The sequence below is a fragment of the Octodon degus genome, unplaced genomic scaffold (genome assembly GCF_000260255.1).
Source record: "Octodon degus isolate 3935 unplaced genomic scaffold, OctDeg1.0 scaffold00105, whole genome shotgun sequence".
Taxonomy (NCBI): Eukaryota; Metazoa; Chordata; class Mammalia; order Rodentia; family Octodontidae; genus Octodon; species Octodon degus.
The window spans coordinates 3,096,147-3,115,120 of NW_004524681.1; the positions used below are offsets into that span (position 1 = coordinate 3,096,147).

Below are 18,974 nucleotides of genomic sequence, written 5' to 3' on the forward strand. Positions count from 1 at the left end.
ATTGTCACTTAGGGGATGGTAGAGGCAGTTCTGATTCTAGGTACTCTTATTTCAACTGCAAAGAAATTTACTATGTTCTGAATGGAGTTTTAATCACTGCTCTTCTAAGCTTACAAAACCTGTAACAAAATTAGTCACCCTGGAAACTGACTTTTTTACTATGAGAAAGTCAGCACGTTGATTACCATTTACTACGCAAGACTTGAAAATCTGAAGGAGCGTATCGGTGTTCAGGGCACTACCCGCTGGTCGAACAGCTGACCATGCAGGTGACGCCGCGTCTGCAATCCTAATACTAGGGATGTAGCTCAGTGCAGAGGTCTTAGCGTCAATGCTGCCAGGAAACCCCAAAGCCCAAACCACTTCTTTCCACCTTCATTACCACCGTGTCGATTCCCTCCTACGGAGTCCTGCAAATGCTGCCAGCTGGCCTTTCTGAATCTCCTCTGGCTCCATCCAAGCCAGTCCTCCAGCCTGCATCCGCAGAGGTTTCTCCACATGCTATGTTGCTCTTCTCAGCCCTGCCTTGAGGAAGCCCGAAGTCGTCCACGTGGCCACCAAAGGCCGTGGAGGTGAACCCTGCTCTTCAAGGGCCCCGCCTCACTCTCCCTCACCCTGGATCTGTCTGCAGCCACCCTGTCTTCTCGCATTCCAGAGCCCCGGGAGTGGAGCGCTCAGCCAGCCAGGGCCGGCCTGCTGTCCTCAAGCTCCCCACACTCAGCTCAAGGGCCACTGCTGGCCTCCTCGGGCCCCCTCAGCTTGTGAAGGCATGTTCCTTCGGGGCTGTTCCTTGTCCAGATCACTTTCCTCACCGCTCACAGTGCTATGCGGGGCCGGCTTGTGCGCACAGCACATCAAGGCCTTTCCATCTCGTTCGCCTTCCCCTCTGAGGAAAGTCTATTTTCCTGCTCCCTGATTCCTATATACTGCTCTATTGATATTTTGGGTTTCTCCTGTAAAAGAAGAGACATCCCGTGTAAGCTACAGGCTGCGTCCAAGCTTGAGCTATTACGAGCTGCACTGCCATGAACACGGCTAAGCGTCTCTCAGTGTAATATGGTGCCGTAACTGCTGCGGGAAAAGAGCGTAGACGAGGACCGGCTGCCTAGACGGGTGGGACGGGCTCTCAGGGTCGCCTAGTTTGTACTTCTCCAGTGCCAGAGACGGTGAACACCGCTTCACGCGTGCATGGACTGCCATTCCTACTTCTGGCAGGGTGTACTTATGCCACTTGCCCTTTTTTTTGGATTGGGTGTTTTAATTCAGAGGAGTCTAATTTTTTGAGTTCTTTGTATATTCTAGACACTAGTCCTGTTGGTGCAACAGCTGGTAAACGTCTTCCTCATTCTACAGGTTGCCTTTTCATTCTGTTGGTTCTTCTGCTGTACAGAAGCCTTTTAATTTGACATGAGGGGCTGGGGAGATGGCTCAATGGAGTAAGTGCTTCCCTGGCAAGTGCAAGCGTCTGAGTTCAATCCCCAGTTCCGCAACAAAAAAAAAAAAGATTTGCCTTAATTTGACATGAACCCATTGCTGAGTCTTTGTACTATTTCTTGTGGCACTGGGGTTCTGTTCCACAAGTCACCCCAGGCCTATCTCTTTGAGTTTTACCAATTTTTTTCTTCCAACACGTTCTGTTTTAACATTTAGTTTCCTGAGCCATTTTTAGTTCGGCACATGGTGAGATATGGGTCTGTACTCGATCTTCTGCAAATGAATAACCAGTTTTTCCAATATCATTCATGACAGAGGCTATCTTTGCTCCAGTGTGTGTTTCTTCTCTGCTAAAGATCAAAGAGTTGGGTGTGCCTGAGGCTGTTGCTGTATTCTCTGTCCCTGGCACCGAACGAAGGTGTGGGCAGAAAGAACTAAGGGTTTCTACTGCCTCACTGGCTCCAGGCCTGTACTGCTCAGCACAGCGCAGCCAGCCACACACATGCACCTTCTTACGTCGCCTGAAAATGCAGCTCCCTGGGCACATGGCCACCGACCGTCCTCAGGCTCACGGACACATCTCACCGGCTTGCAACAAGCAGTGTGGCAGCTGTGGCAGCATGGCAGTCACCGTGCTTATTCTGTTTGTGCTGGTTGTTACAACGAGATATGGTGGCATCTGAATCAGTTCTGGTCATGTATTTTCTTATTAAAAAGAGTGCCTCAGTCAATCCACAAGGTGTCTGTGCCAGTGGCGACATTTCAGCTGCTGGCTACAGAGCACCCAAACAAGTGTTAAGCTGGTGTGTTACAGATCTGGGAGCCAGGGTAAGGCGGCAGGCTCTGCGGCCTGCGTGCTGCGCAGCCTCTCGGCTCAGGCTGGCACCGCCCCGCAGACCACTGTGTGAGCAGCAAGGCTCCAGCAATGGGAACTTTTACCATCCTAGTAAGTGCACAGGGAGAGCCAGGATCCAGGCTCTTTCCATTTTCTGATCCTGCTCTGCATGGAGTCCTTTGCTTTTAGGTCTGCACAGCACTGAGAACATATCCTCGCAAAGTCAGGGAAGGAGGGGAAGCGAGGAAGGAAGGGCACCAGCCCACTGGGCCATCCCTCAGCTACAAAGGCGGCTGGGCAGCAAGCCTGGGCTTGCTGGGCTACTGAGCAGGCGACGATAGCACCTGTCCCAGTACTGAGGCCCGGCGGTGGACTCCAACGTCCTCGGAAGCCCCGACACTTCCCAAGGCCGTCCCCACACAGCCTGCACATGTATCTGCTGCCCACGAGCATCCCGCTATCTGCGCCTAAACATATCAGGCGATCCAGCTTGATGAATAAGCCTGGTGATCACCGCCTGTCCAATGGCTTCGATCTATAAAGCATGACTCAAATATGCTGGTGTGAAGTTACGAAGCAGAGCTCACTAGAATACAAGCTCCCCCCTCTGAAGCCAGAGCTTCTCCTAACACACGGTAGCTTATACACTTGTTCTTAGCAGTAGACGCGTCAATGCCAAACTAGACAGTCGTGCACGTGCCTGGTATTCACACAAACTGTGGCGAAGACTTAGATGTGACCCCTCAGCATGGCACACCAAAAACAGAATTAAAACAAACCCTAAAGCGTAGTCACTTCACACTCATTAGGAGGCCTACAATAAAAAGACAGGCAACATGTGCTGGCAGGGATGTGTGTTACTGGTGCTAGTGTTCACTGGTGTGGCCACGTGTAGAAGGCAGGGTGACGGGGTCCTCACGGTGCTCAGCACAGCCCCCTGCCCCTCCTCCTCGTCCCGTCGGCACTCAGAGGCAGGGCCTAAGGGGCACAGCCAGGGTCCAGGAGGGTGGGTCAGTCTGTGCTGAGGGCAGAGCTGGGGCAGGCACGGCCCTCAGAGTGCACTCCTGTCCTCCTGCCCTGGCTCCGGCAGCTTTCTTCTCTGCCCTGAGGTGAGCAATCTGCGTCTCCCCATAAGCCTGAGAGCAGGAGAGCCCACGGACATGAAGGAAAGCCTCTGAACCATGAGACCTTTCAAGCTATACGCTGCTGGGTATTTTGGGCCCAGCAAGGGAAAGCTAACACACTCTGTGAACCAGGAATTGCATTCCCACCACAAACCCAAGAGGAAGGAAAGCACGTCCACGATAACAATTTGCACATAAGCGAAGTGGAGACAACTCAACTGCCCATCCACTGATGAATAGCCAAGCTGTGGCGCAGCTGTGTTACAGCACACTTCTCAGCTTTAGAAAGGACTGCGCACCGGGAGTGCAGCCCTGTGGCACAGTGAGTGCTCAGCGTGCCCAAGGCCTAGGTTCAACCCCAGCTGTACTCGGAACCATTGCAGCGGCTGAGAGATGCCTGCCATCTCCTTGAAGCCAGCAGTGTACAGACAAAACACAGCTGCACTCAGTCCGCAGCGGCAGCACCTAAGATTAGACGCTGCAATGGCAGGAAGCTGGACTGGGGGTGTCCTGGCAGCCAGACTCCTGCCATTACAGCCACGAACTATAAAGGAAAGGTACGAAGGGAGGGCATCTTTTATTTTTTATTTTTATTTTTATTTATTTTATTTTTGCGGAACCGGGGATTGAACTCAGGCCCTTGTGCTTGTCAGGCAAGCGCTTATTCTACTGAGTCATCTCCCAGCCCCATTTTTTTTATTTTTTATTTTATTTTTTAAAAAATGGCAGAAGGATTTTTTTTTTTTTTGCTCCTAATACCTTCAGGGCAGGTTTGGCTGGTTTGAGTTCTGGGGATCGAACCACAGCAGCCTGAGCCTGACTGCTTTGTTGAAGCAGGCACTTAAAGAACTGAGCTAAGGGGCAGGCCCCCAGGAGGGCATCTTTTAGAAGGTGCCTTGAAAAACGACACGAGAATCATTTTTCATTTCTTTGTTAGGTTTTTCAGACAGGGTCTCACTACCTAGTTCAGGCTGATGTTGAACTCACTACATGGTCCAGGCTGGCCTCAAACTTATGCAATTCTCCTACGTCGGCATCCGAGTGCTGGGATTTTATTTTACCTTCCTACCTTCCTTTCTTTGGTGGAACTAGGGATTGAACTCAGGCCTTGTGCTTGATTTTATTTTTCCTTCCTTTCTTTCCTTGGTGGAACTGGGGATTGAACTCAGGCCTCCCTGGCCCCAGTGCTGGGATTTTAGGTGTGCGACACCATACCAGACATGAACCATTTTATGGCATTCCACTTAAAGAAAGGAGATGGAAGCTGGGAGTGGTCTGTAACCCTAGCAACTTGGGAGACTGAGGCAGGAGGATTGCTGTGAGTTTAAGGCTGGCCTGGGCTACAAAATGAGCTCAAATTCCATACTGCATAGTGAAACTTTGTCTCAAAAAAAGTCAGAACTGAGCACGGCTTTAACATGACTATGTCCTCTGTAATACACTAGTGAACTTAAAAATTTACTTCAGCACTTTTCCAACAACAGAGAACTAGGAAGTGTTACACAAAATCAGTGGGCAACAAAACCACACCAATACACGTTTAAGTAAACAGCAACACGCGTCTAAATGCTGCCCATGAAAGACCTCTCAAAGCAAAGGAGGATCTACCACTACGGTCTCACCTCCAAGTCCCAGGCTTACCTTTCTTCTCCCCAGTGTAGGGCACGTAGTCTTCCCTATCCTTATGCTCCAACGCTTCCTTCTCCAGGTATGAGAGGAGGTGGTCTCTGTCAAACGGGCCAGTGGCAGCCTTGGACGTCTGGTTCTTCTGCCGGAGCCCTGCAGGCAGAAGGGCATTCTGCCAGAGAACGAATCAGCTGTTAGGACCACCAAAGGCCGGCGCCCTGAGCATCCACAGAGCTCCTGCGTAGAGTTCTAGAGGACAGTGCACATGGCATTGGACACTGCAGTGCTGCGGGATTCCACAGCAGTGGGGTAAAAGGGCTCTGAACACAGTTCTTTCTACAAATTTGGGAGAATTCATTTACATCATTAAAATGGGTACCTATGTTTTCTTAGAAAAGATGCTACTAGGGGCTGGTGAGATGGCTCAGGGGTCTAAAGCACCTACTTAGAACAAGCTTAGCAAAGCACAGGGACCACGGTTCAATCCCCCCGCACCACATGCCAGCCAGCCCCGCCCCCTGGTGGGCTGAGCTGGCCACACGCACACACACACACACACACACACACATACACACAAATAAATAAAATTAAAAAAAAAAGAAAAGAAAAGATGCTACTAGTACAAAAAATCCTTTAGTTTTTAAATATACAAGAACTGTAATAAAAAATTTTCTTAATACTTAATAACTGCTCAGCATATACATAAGTAGAATAATTCTATCACCAAAGAATTTAAGCAACTATACGTACTCTTTCATAATGATTGCCACTTATTTTTTAAATGTATTGGTACAGGGTCTCACTACACAGCTTGGACTTGCAGTGATCCTCCCGTTTTCAGCCTCCCAGAGCTGGGATTACAGGCATGCACTACCACATCCACCAAGCCCAGTCTTGGTGGCTAGCTCAGTGTGCCCAGGGAGTGGGGCTGGAGCAGTACGTGGCACTGGGGATCGAACCCCAGTCCTAGCACTGGCCTAAACAGGTGCTTAGTCTGCTGAGCTATCTCACCGTCCCTTTAATGACTGCCCCTTAATCATACAGCCTCTTGTGACAGACATGTGCATTGTAGAGAATACCAGGAGATTAATGAGGACTTGTTCCCCATGGCACAGGAGCTGTCACTGCCGCTGTGCTGCACAGTTCCTATCCACACCATGCATGCCCGCAGTAGGAGCCATGGCCCAGGATCCCAGTGGGCACAGCCCTGGAGGGCAGGCTGACAGTGGGGCCAGGGGGAGGGCCAGACTGTTCATGGGGGGCCTTATGAACCTATCCTGCACAAGGAGCAACCTGGAGCCATAGTACTGAGTGAGCGCCTGTTCTCCTCAGAAGCCAGAGGTGCCACGGCCTGGCCTCACCCTAATGGGCGCTGCTCTGTTCGACAGATGAGAGGCACCGGAGGGCTGAGGCTCTTTTGTACCCTCCCTATACTGGCAGTGATGCTAGAGCCTGAGGTGAAGTAGGACCACTTTCCATTACAAGGAGCGACTGCATGTGACAAATGGTAACTGAAAATGTTCATTTTATAAGTATAAACCAACCACTGCAGCTTTGACCATTTGTGAATACCCACGATAATTTTCATAAGCTTTACCTGTGTCTTCTTGCACATAATGACACTTATGACACAGCAAGCTGACTTCTAAAGATGGCCCATAGGTCTGTCCCTAATCCAGCACCAAGTATAAATTCGTGAACCAGACTCAACTATCTATAGGACCGACCATAAGAGCCACGACCTCTCTGCCCCAACTGTGACTGTGAACTGAATGGGTCAGAGCCGAAGCCACTCCCACTCCACTGTGGGTCCACTCCACACCTGCTTCCTAAGGGACTTGGTCAGCCTGGCTGTGCCATCTGCAGCCTTTCACCCGCTCCAAGCTTCCCAGGCTTCCCACAGGCCCATCCTCCACAGCCCTCACTGGCTCGCTCACTCTCATTCATTGGGCTCACCTCCCCACCTCTCCACCCCACACCCTGGCCTCAGCCTCCTCAGACGCGGGGCCAGGTGCCCAGTTAGTTCCCTGCACCGCAGGCCTCAGGGGCACAGCCCCTACCCTTGCAGGCTCCCTGGTAATCTATGCTCCTCGGGCTGTGGCTCCACTCCCTGGCTCACAGCACCCACCTCCTTTCAGATCTGGTGCGATTCTGACTGACAATGCCTGTATCAGGAGGGAGGGGCTCATCTAGGTGGATCACACTTGTCTCCTATACCTGGCAAGTAGCCTCCGGGTGACCCCTGACCTCACTGGATAAAGTTTCTAGGATGCTACTGGATAAAAATGCTGAGACAAACTAATACAAAGTCACTGCGCTCCACTCAGAAAGCACACACGCAGATCCTGCTGATTCAGTGGGGGTGGAGTTGCACTACCTCACTTGCGTGCTCAAGCCTCTGTGAAATGACAGAGTTTCTAATTTTTTTTTTTTTTTTTTTTTTTTTGTACCAGGAATCAAACCAAGACCTCATGCTTGCCATACAGGTGATATGCCACAACAGCCCCAAAATAATATAGCTTTAAAATACATTATATGAGGCTGGGCCTGGAGGCTCCCCATGAGCTGGAGGCCAGCCTGGGACACACAGTAACATCCCATGTAAAAAAACAAAACAAACAACAAAAACCATCAAAAAAGTAGTAAATTCTAAAGGGGCACGGTGGCCCATGCCCCCATCCCAGCTCTCTGGAGAAGCCAGTCTGGGCTACACACGGAGTTCAGGGGCCACCTGACTGCGTAAAGAGAGATCCTGCCTCAGAAAGCCACACATACACACAAAGCTGGGCACAGTGGAACGCACCTGTACTCCCAGCACTCTGAGAGGCTGGAGACAGGAGGCAAGCTGGAGCCCGGCCTGAGAAGTCGGCAAGGCTGCCTCAAAAAACTATCACCACCAACAAAAAAACTGAAAAAGGGCTGCAGATATAGTTCAGTGCAAAGGTCTTGGGTTCTATCACCATGCAGTACCGCAAATCAAACCAAATCAAAAACAAGAAAAAACTGCTGCTATGCATGATGTCTCTCCCGTGTAGTAGTGCAACTCTGTTGTAGTAATACACTCCCAGCATGGCAATGAATCAAACAGCTTTCACCCTGAGCTTAAGCTCCAGCACCCGAAGGAAAGAAAATACAGGTCAAGGCTCCATCCTGAAGGGTGCCTAAGTGAACGCCTGGGCACAGCCGTGTGGGGAACCACTGGCACCTACCTGCCGGGCCTGCAGGCCCTCCCCTGCTAGCCCCTCCTCGGCACTCGTGACAGCAGGAGGCTGAGGTCTCCACAGTAGCCTGGTAACTTATATGACAAATAGTGTCCGCTTGAAAACACAGAGTACATAAGCAGACTATGTAGACGTCCCTGATTCACAACAGCTCAGCTCCCAGATAGTGCAAACACACATCTGCGCACAGGAAGGCTGCACAGGGGCGTGCACCACCCTCGCGCAGCAGGCTTGATGCGGGGTGACCACCCAACTGCAAGCTCTGTAAACGTTCTCAAGGTGACTGGGCTACAGTGCTGGGCTCAGTGTGCTAAGTGCAGAGTCTCTACCTCAGACAGGCCTGTCAGGGATGGCGACTCCAGGACACCGGAGCTGATCCGCTCCATGGCAGGAAGTGACACCAAGGGCTCAGCACCCTCAGCAGGGCACCCTGAGGCCTAAGGCCACAAAACTGCAGGGCACAGGGTGCTGGGCTGTGCCAGCACAGCTGGAGACACTGATAGCGTGCGTGGAGGAGCAAGCAGTCTGCTAGCATGGCCAGAACCCTTAGAGGGAATGAACATGCAGGCGTCCGAGAAGGATGCCCCACCACGAGGGTGCAGGCAGGGGTGGAGCCACTCCTCTGGGAGGGTGGGGAAGCTCGCTGCTCAGCGGCAGCTCTGCGCCCAGGATGCAGCGCCACCGCTCACCTTCACGGGGAGCACCGTCCCCCTTCACAGGGAGCACGCACCTCGGGATCTAGATCATCCAGAACAGTCTCCAGCTGCTTCAGCTCCAGCTCAGACAGCTTCCCGAGCAGCTCATCCTCATCCAGGTCCTTGTACTTCTCCAGGTCCTTCCGGAACGGCAGCGCCATGCTTCCCAGTGTGGGTGTCACCTGATGCTCTTAAGCAATGATTCCTGCTTTGTCTTAAAGCTACAAGAAAAGAAGGAGGACACTTACAATTCTTGGCCACCTCTCCCCACCTAGCACACCTTGGGGTGCCTGACCTGCTCTTCCCCAGGTCGTCACACTCCTCTCCTCTTAGAGAGCACTCCAGCCTTTACCTTTTGGTCTTTTGTTAACAAAACCATCAACTGGGGAAAAAAGAGGAGGGAATGATGCTCAAAGCCATTAAAATACGTGTTTGACAGTATTTAGGGTTTAGAATTTAAACAATTATAATAGAGTAGAAGCCAAATCCACTCTCCCCTCAGGGCTTCACCTGGGTGAGGACCATGCCTCAGCCACTTGCAGCGGCACTGCTGTTTCACCCTGGCTGGGCGAACGGTGACTGACCTGAGTGAGGGACAGCAAGACACCCCCAGAGTGAGCGGCCTCTCCCCCTAGGGAAAATATGTTTCTGACCAGGCAGCAGATGCAAGCATTACTAGGGTGGAGTTCGCGCTGGGAAGCTGTGCATGCACTTAGCAGCAGTACTGTCTCCAACTCACTGTCCCCCGCTCCTTCCTGCTCCCCTCTCCATCATAATTCAGTAAAATGCAGACTGAAATGCTGGTGAAATGCCACTGTGCGTCTACTTCGACAATGCCCACAGTTATCTTAACCACTGTATAAAAATACCACATCTTTTTTACCCATTCTTCAGTTGATGAGCATTTGGGTTGTTTCCAAAATTTAGCTACAACAAAGCACGCTGCAACAAAGTGTGCTGTTACAACACACAAGGGCACGTATATGACGGTGGTATGATGTTTTCAATTCTGGAAAAAGTCAGAAGGCGAATAATTGGGGTGAATGGGACCTATAACTCTAGTTTTTGAGGAATCTCCACACTGATTTCCACAGTGGTTGTACCAGTGCATACTCCCACCAGCAGTGGGCAAGGGCTCCTTTTCCTCCACAGTGCCTCCAGCATTTGTTATTGGTTGATTTTTTGATCACAGCTATTCCTGTTGGGGTGAGATGAAATCTCAGTGTTGTTTTAACTTGCATCAACGATGCACTTTTACATATATTTATTTGCCATTTGTATTTACCATATATAATGTGTACTAAAACAAACAGTGAATATTGAAATTTTAAAAATATTACAGTAAAAGGCATATTACCATTAATCCCCCTCAAAATCCTCCCCTGTGCTTTAAAAACTCTTATCCCATCATTCTTATCACTTTCTGAAGCACTTCTGGAAATTCCCCCCCCCCCCCCCCTTGGTGGTGCCAGGGATCAAACTCAGGACCTTGCGCTTGCCAGGCAAACACTCATTTCACTGAGCTATCTCCCTGGCCCTGGAAATTCTCTTTTAGGGGTGTCTTTAGTTGTGCTGTAACGGCTGCCTAAATGTCCTGAATCAACTCATAATGTCTATCAAACATGGTCATTCTGACTTTGGGGAAGAGCCAGTAGTCTCCTCACTGTGCAAGATTTGTGAATATGATGGAGGAAGCTACCCCATAATGTTGTTAAGCCTGCCTTTCTGTTGGATGGCAGCAGCACTTAGCATATTTTTAAAATCACATCTCAAGGACATTCAGGAAAGAGATTCCCAGAACTGCTTCAGAAAGTGGAAAGAACAATGGAATTAAGTGTGTCAGAAGTGTATTTTGAAAGGGCTGGCCATATAGCTCAGTGGATTAAAGCGCCTGCAGGCAGGGGCCAGGGGTTCTATCCCCAGGCCTGCTGTGCCAGCCCCAACTCCGGGGCGCACTGAGACAGCAACTGAGACTGGGCGTGGTGGCGCATGCCTGTAATCCCAGCTCTTGGGAGGCTGTAAACAGGTGGATCACTACACGCCCAATCTAGTAGTGAGACCCTGAACACCCTGTAGACCCTTAAAAAATACAGGGGGGAAAAAGGTGTATTTTGAGAACAAATAATGGCAATGTGACTTTCACTGGAATAAACTTTTTCCATAAACACGCATGAAGTCCTTGTCAACAGCAATCTATGTATACCTCCATTAACTTTTTTTTTCTTTTTTGGCAGATCCGGGGATTGAACTCAGGCTCTTGAACTTGCCAGGGAAGCACTCATTCTACTGAGCCATCTCCCCGACCCCCTCCATTAACTCTTAATATCTCTCATCCTTTCCTAATTCCTCAGGCAAAAACATCGACTATGGTTAAAGCCAACCTTTCTGCTTCTAACCAGGACACAAATGGCAGACGAAGCTGAAGGAAAACACACAAAGGAATTGGTCACAGTTTGAAATTTATTACCACTAATGTCACAGTGTTCAGCCACGGCCGGGCCCTTGTAACTCAGTCCCACTTTCCGAGCTGACCAGACTTCTCCCACGGCTGTAACACCGCCCACACACCTGCGGGCTCTAGCCCGAGGTCTACGCTTAGCCACAGTGGGCTGCACACCCGCAGCCGTACGATCCTCTCCACTTGCCCCTCGCCAGGCTCTCAGCTAGGCCAGTCCTGCTCGCTGGGACCACGACTGTGGCACGGGGCCTCCCCATCCACGAAGGAGCACCGAGCAGCGCACTGTGCTTGCCCAGCTGTGAGCAGACTGCTGCGCCTCCACACACACAACACACTCTCTCGCCTCACGGTTCTTGCCACACACTTCTTAGCTCCCTTTCCAGCAAAACTCCCAAGCACTTGCCTAGATTCAATGCCTGTTCTCCTCCCCATTTTCCTGCACCTGGCCTTCACCACCTGCACTGTGTGGAGCCAGAGCCCAGCGGCTCTCAGCTCTTGTCACAAGTCCTGCCAGAAGCCACACGTGGTGGTACCTGCTCACGCGGCGGCGGCGTTGCAGCCCTGGTTTTTCTCAGCCCCTGCTCTCTCTTAGCCCCATCTCTTCTTCTGCTGGCTGCTCCCCACCTTCCTTGCCTTTAAATGCTGGACAGCTCCAGGGCCTCATTCTCTCTGCACTGCAATACTGACACTGCACAGCCTTCTCTCTCCAGTCTGGACCTCGCTCCTGAACTCCGCGCTTAATTAAACACAAGATGCAACACACACCTCACAGTTCCCCATCTTTGCTGCAGCCACCTTCCCTGGCATCAACAGCAACTCCGTGCTTTCGGCCACTTGGGTAATTAAGCATTCACTTTCATTTCTCTCACACTCTGCAGCTGACCATCACGCAAATCACGTGCCTTGTCTTCACCAGCTCCACCCCCCTCACCTGGGCCACAGCAAAGCCTCCTAACAGATACCACATGCCACAATCTGGACGCTGAAGTGAAGCAGAAAAGGCCCCTGCCCCCATCCCCTGCCAGCATACTTCAGTTTGTTAGTTGCCCAGGTAATAATAGTTTGTGTTCTGGTTGCTTCTGACTCTGAGAAAGATCTGTCACTCTGATGCACAGTGTATAAAAACCAACCCTCAAGGGACAAGCCATTCTGCCTCTGTATTTCCTGCTCGATTATCCCATAGAAGTCCTTGACCACCAGACACTATGGTCTGATATTTTGGGGGTGATCTGACCAGTCCCCATGAACTTAAATAAATTGGCCTCCACGGGGACAGAAATCAAAATGGTGCTGGGTGTAGTGATCAGGCAGAGCAGTGAGGGAAAATTCTGGGGGCCCAAAGGTGCTATCTTTTACTTTTATACCCTGATGTGGGTGGCAAATATTCTACTATATACAGATGTGTAAGATTTGCAGTACTGTACATTTAAAATGTCCCTTTACTCTTTTTTTTTTTGTCCCTTTACTCTTGTTACATTTCAAAAATATTTAAAATACATGCTTGCTTTTGGGGAAGTAATTATACATATAGCTAATACTAAGAATTAAAGTACCCACAAACTTAGGAAAGACCGCTTTTCCTGTATCTATGGTAATAAGTAGCCACCCAAACCTGATTAACAAGTTGTGTTTGCCAGCCAATCCCCTTCAGCCACTGAACTCTGAAAATCAGCCAATCAGGAAGAGGTGGACACCACTCACTCTGACAGCCAACCAATCAGAATTCAGCTTTCTCAGCTAATGTCAACCCACCATGGCCAATCCTCAAATCCATTTTTTTTCGAAAGCCTATATAAAACACTGCAGTGTCTTCTGCTTAAAAAAAGCTGTGTTTGGCCAGCATAGTTCCCCCTTATGAGAGTGGTAAATTTAGCTCTGTTTTTTTTGACTGGGAATCTCATTATCTTTTCATGATGAAAAATATTTGTGGTATTTATTTTTCAAATAAAAATATTTTAATGTTGATACATATTAGATCAAAATATTCCTTCTAGATAAATTTCCATGTAATATTTTCAAATGGATATGGTTCACTATCCAATAATTCCTTAAGTAGCTGCTTGAATTTACTCTGCCTAAAAAAAATTCAAATCAGGGCCAGCCAGATAGCTCAGTGGATTAAAGAACCTGCTTAGGCAGACACTGGGGCCAGGGGTTTGATCCCTGGCCTGCTGTGCCAGCCCCGCCCCGTGGGTGCACTGAGAGGGCAACTGAGACTGGGCGTGGTAGCACACACCTGTAATCCCAGTGCTCAGGAGGCTGAAAAACAGGAAGGATCACTACAAGTGTCTGATATGTGTAGTGAGACCCTGTAGACCCTATACTAAATACATAAAAACAAAAAACAAAAAACAAAAAAATCAACAGTTCTTTTTCCTCTGCATGGATCTAGCTTCAGGATTAAACAGAAGCGATGTCAAATTATCTCCTGTAGACTGCAGGAGCTGAAGTACTCAGATGTTCCCTTAATTAATATCAGCCCTGAATTGCCCCCTTGCAGAGAGGCCTCTACTTACTGTGGTGCGCTCCTTAGTCACAAGGGCGTCTGAAGTCTCAGAAGAACCTCCAGCCTCCAGTGTCCTGCAACAGAGCATGCTGTGGCCCCAAGCCATGACCCCTGGGCCTGAGACGTTGTCACCAGGGCAGGATGCATGGCGGAGGAGGGGAGAAAAGTCTAATAGGTCACTTCCTTTTTACATGGTTATGCTTCTAATCCACACTAATTACAACCAAAAAAACTAGTTGTAAAAAATGTAGCCAGTGTCCTAGCCCATTAGAGCAGCTTATAAACTTTATTCCTCAGAGGTAATGAGAGGCCAGCAGCCTCAGGGTCTGGTGAGTCCAAGCAGACTCACAGATGGCGTCTTCCAGCGCTCCACAGCAGCTCTTACAAAGGTACGAACCCCACGTACGAGGGCTGCATCTTCAGGGCACTCCTAAGCCTAAATCCACACTGGTGACTGTGGTTCGAAACAGGAGGTGGGAGAGAACCAGGGAGACCACAGTGGACGCCACCACATCCAAAGCACTGCACACATACACATAATATTTACCATCTACAATGCAAACTCACTTTATTTTCGTTGTCCATGACATGTACTGCTTTCGCAGTAAGCAAGACTTCTTTTATACAGTTAAGTAAATATACTGGACGCTGTCCTTCAGCTCACTGACTCTTCCTCCTTCCTTTCCTCCCTTGGACTAAGAATCAAGGCCCTGGCGTGCCACAAAAGTGCTCTACCACTAAGTTACCCTCCTAGCCCTTCTGGAGACAGGTCTGTACTAAGTTGGCAAACTGGACTCCAACTTGCAATCTTCCTGCACGAGCCTCCCAAGTAGCTAGGATTACAGCAGTGTGCCACTGCGGCCAGCTCCGACAGCGCTTTCTCCCCCACTGGTGGTATGAGGAACTACAGGTTGAACCCAGGGAGGGTGGTCACACTGAGTTGCATCTCATGTAATTTTTGCTTGAATTTGTGATGTTCTTAAGATGTAGTGGTTGACTCAGTGTGAGCATACCTGAGACTGCTGCTTTGTACACCAAAGTTTGAAAAACTGGTGGTAACAGAAGCTAATCAACATAGGGTATGTAAACAAGCTAACACAGCCCTGTCCTTCCTGTCTTTGTGGCAGCCTGTCCTGCCATCTTGAATTTTTAAAAATGTGATCTATAGATCCCAACAGCACAAGGAAAGAAAAAGCCTGAAGTTCAAAGGCAGCCAGAACAAAGAATACATTTAATTAACAAGTTATGGAGAGCATCCTTTAAATAGGAAGCAGCCAAATTATTTGTGAACAATTACCATTACCACAGAAAACAGATTACTCACACTGCTGCAAACCCCACCGCTCTCAGCAAGACCCCACCAAGACCCTGCACCTCCCTTTCCCGCTCAACGGCGGCAGAGCTCCGCTTCACTCCCACTTGCTGGACCTCCTGGTGGTGCCGCAGCAGCAGAAATCCCACGGGAGGTCAGAGGAAGCCGGTCTGCACACGACAGCTGCAAGACGGCCAGAACAGCCTCACCTTCAGTACACCACCGCTCAGCACCAAATGTTCTTAACCTTTTTTTTTTAAGTTGGGTAACAGATCTGGTAGACCAGGAAATGCAGAAGCTTTTCCAAAAACTGTCGCAAACTCAAAAATTATTTAAAAAGAAATGACATCATATGAACTAGGCTCTTTGGGTATCAGGTTTCAGAGCTCTCTGAGCCTACTGGGTAATCTAAAGAGCCTCTACCAACACGCTGTGGGCAAAGCCAAATGTGACACGGGGGCAGCTTGTGGGAAAGCTTATCAGTGCGCAGCCAGCAATCAAAATACTGAGTGCATTCCAAGTGCACAATGGAAAGGTTAATCCAAGGGCTCTCTCTCCTAAGGAAGTACACCATGACTCATTCTTCCTCTTGCAAGAATTTTCTTACGCCACTAAGGCAGCAGGCACTTAAGTATATACAAAATCCTAAAACAAGCTAGGCAGTAAGGGGAACTTTATGCTGTGGGCAAAGGTGCTACCTTTTCTCCATTTCATTTCTTCTGAAATATTTAGGCTTTGTTATAGTTTGTGTTTGTCCCCCCAAAGCCTCACATAGTTATTGAGGAGCAGTCTACAGTTTGTGATTAATTCGTGATTGAGGCTGGGATTGTGGGTCTGAGTACTGCTGGGATTATGGGTGTGAGTGCTCCACCCAGCCCAGGAGGGACAGCCTGAATGTAACGTAAGAGAGAGACAGACTTGCTCCCTGTTGCCACTGGGGCTGTCACTCCTCCCTTCTGCTCTTGCTGTCTTGCTGCCTTCTGCCACCATGAACCGCTGCCCTCTGCCCTGTGCCACTCTGCCCTGGAGCCAGCTGGGTATGGTCTGAACCCTCCAGTAACTGAGCTAAATAAACCTTTCTTCCTTCATTTTCAGTGTTGGGTACTGGCCCAGCAACGAGAGAAGCGTAATGGAGACAAACACCTACATGACTGCTGTTACTCATACCTCTAGACTCGCTGATTAGCAGGCCACTGGGATACTTTGACTGAAGGCTGTTCCAGTAATCTAGACATTGCTTTAAAATTAATTTTATTGGCACACTTGTGACATACATAATGATCACATTCATCGTTGGGAATTCCAACCTGTACATAGTATACCTTCTTTTCTTTCCCATTCCTCTCCTTCCCTTCTCCCTTTACAAAATTTTGTTTCTAGTAGACATTTTAATAAGGTAAAGTTTTTTTTTCAAAGTTTTGATGATTTCTCGCTTTTTTAAAAAATTTTATTTGTGTGTGTGTGTGTGTGTGTGGCCAACTCAGCCCACCAGGGGGCGGGGTGGCTGGCATGTGGTGCTGGGGACTGAACCGCGGTCCCTGTGTCTGCCAAGCTTGTTCTAAGTAGGTGCTGTAGACCACTGAGCCATCTCGCCAGCCCCAATAAGGTAAGGTTTTTGGCACAACATGGCAGAGGGGGCTTTAAGGGCTTGCTAGAACTAATCTGAATCACTCAAATAAGCTCACACGGTATGGAAAATGTTAGAGCTTATTTTTATATAAAGATTTCTCAAATCATGAATACAAGATAAATAGAAGGGACAGTCAGCATATAGCTACTATTTGTGTTAATTGCAAAACAATGGATGAAAATGGCCAAAATGTCAAACTGCACGGCCGATCAATGTCTGTAGTAAAAAGTTCTTAAACTATTCCTCTACCCTATTTAATTCTACTTCTACCTTTATCTGTCCATACCACATTTTGCTTTTGACCATTTTTCTAATAAAATCAGTTTTTTTCTTTTTGGATGGAAGGTAGGTCTGGCTGAATTGTAATGGGGGTAAGATACAAATAGTGTATTTTTAAAATTTAGTAGAAAGATCTTCCAGTGTTTTTAAGGCTTTGAGTTTCAGCTAGAAACTATGTAAGTCAAGCTCCCTTCTTTGCTAGAATACTGTGACTGCTGTTTGATGAGTCCTCCAGAGCTCCTCTCTTAGCTTTGTAACCAACTGCAGCAAACACAAACGCCCACTGGAATTTAATTATCACCAAAAGAAGGAGAACAGCAAACCCCCCAGAATCCAGATTCCTCAAGGAAGCCTGCTGTTTCGCTTCTGCGCTGCCTGCGGCCAGCAGACCTACGTGGCTGCTCACCCACTAGGCTCCGCGGCCCGAAACCAGGCCAGCACTGCTCAGCTTCTGGGTACAGTACTGGTTCCTTCTAACGACGACGGACCCCTCCATGCCTGTGCCACACCCCGAGCAGCCTCGCTCCCTCACAGGGGAGACTCTGCCTCCATCCCTAATCCAGCTGCGCCTGGCACAGGAGAACAGGGAGAGAGGTGGGGCCTGTCCACTCTGTCCCTGAGATCCATGGACTTGGGTCTCGCCTGGCTCTCACAGGCCTCGATGTCAGGGAAACCCCACGAACTCATATTGGGAAAAACGGTACCAACCTGCCCTCATCACTGCTGACATGAACAATGTTAAGCAAAAAGGTAAAACTATGAAAGCTGAATCATGCTAGCCAAACAAAACCAAGCAAACAAAAGGCTACCTTTTTTTCTCTCAGGAAAGTGACTTGAAAAACCAGAACCAGATAAGATTTAAAAACTTAAAAAAAAATTAGAAGTGGCATGACATTAATAAATGTTTTTCAGAAAGCAGACAAAGCAAATTTCTACAGCTTGTTTGTTTTCCCATTGATTTCCTAATTAAATTTAGCGTTTTTATGAAAACATGAGTTCTCCATTATAAGTCATAATGCAAAAATATCTCAATTTCAAAATCAAATGTTATTAATACAATAAAAACACTAAAAGTGGCACAACTGGGGGCTGGAGAGATGGCTCAGCAGTCTAAGCACCTGCCAGGCAAGCACAAGGACTGGATTCGATCCCTGGTACTGGATGCCATGCTGGCCCTGCCCCAGGTGTGCCGAGCCAGCCGCTGAGACCGGGCACGGTGGCACACACCTATAATCCAATACCTGGCACGGCTAGAACAGGAGGGTCACTACAAATTTAAGCTGCCTGTTGAGACCCTGTACCAAATACATTTTAAAAAATTTTTAAAAAGTAGCACAATCATTTCTCCCTCAATTCTCTTATTAAGGTAAATTTAAGTCTAGATAAATCGAACTACTGTTTCTATTTTAATACCACAGATCTCAAGAGAAGGACAACAGTGAAAGACAGAAAAGACTTTACAATACATTAGGTACTACGGTAGTGAACCTGTCATGTGTGCCTCAGCAGGCTATGTCTGAAAGCTCTAGATTCACCATCACTGGACTAGGAAAATGGATCTGTTATTTAGGTAAGGGGCCTTTGGGAAATGGGTTCCATAAAAGCTTTAATATCAGGAAACATTCTAAAGACTTTTAGAGAGGTCACCATGCTATTATTCATTCATGTTCATTCCTCAAATTGTCTACTTTTCTCCAGTACAAAAGACTACTGGTTGGGGCTGGTGAGATGGCTCAGTGGTCAAAAGCACCTACTTAGAACAAGTTTAGCAAAGCACAGGGACCGCGGTTCAATCCCCCAGCACCACATGCCAGCCAGCCCCGCCCCCTGGTGGGCTGAGCTGGCCACACACAC

At 48.7% G+C, this 18,974-nt stretch overlaps 1 protein-coding gene across 3 annotated transcripts in view; it reads right to left on the bottom strand.

The window, feature by feature from the left end:
• Positions 1–18,974, bottom strand: part of Tmod3 (tropomodulin 3) — a 56,604-nt gene that overhangs the window by 17,880 nt on the left and 19,750 nt on the right. For all 3 annotated transcript variants that reach the window (XM_004638991.2, XM_023724024.1, XM_023724023.1), the window contains 2 exons: positions 8,971–9,156; positions 5,035–5,191 (listed from right to left, as the gene is read on the bottom strand). In XM_004638991.2, the coding sequence (XP_004639048.1) occupies positions 5,035–5,191; positions 8,971–9,096 (283 nt within the window). In that variant the 5' untranslated portion in view covers positions 9,097–9,156. The remainder of the gene's footprint in view (positions 1–5,034; positions 5,192–8,970; positions 9,157–18,974) is intronic.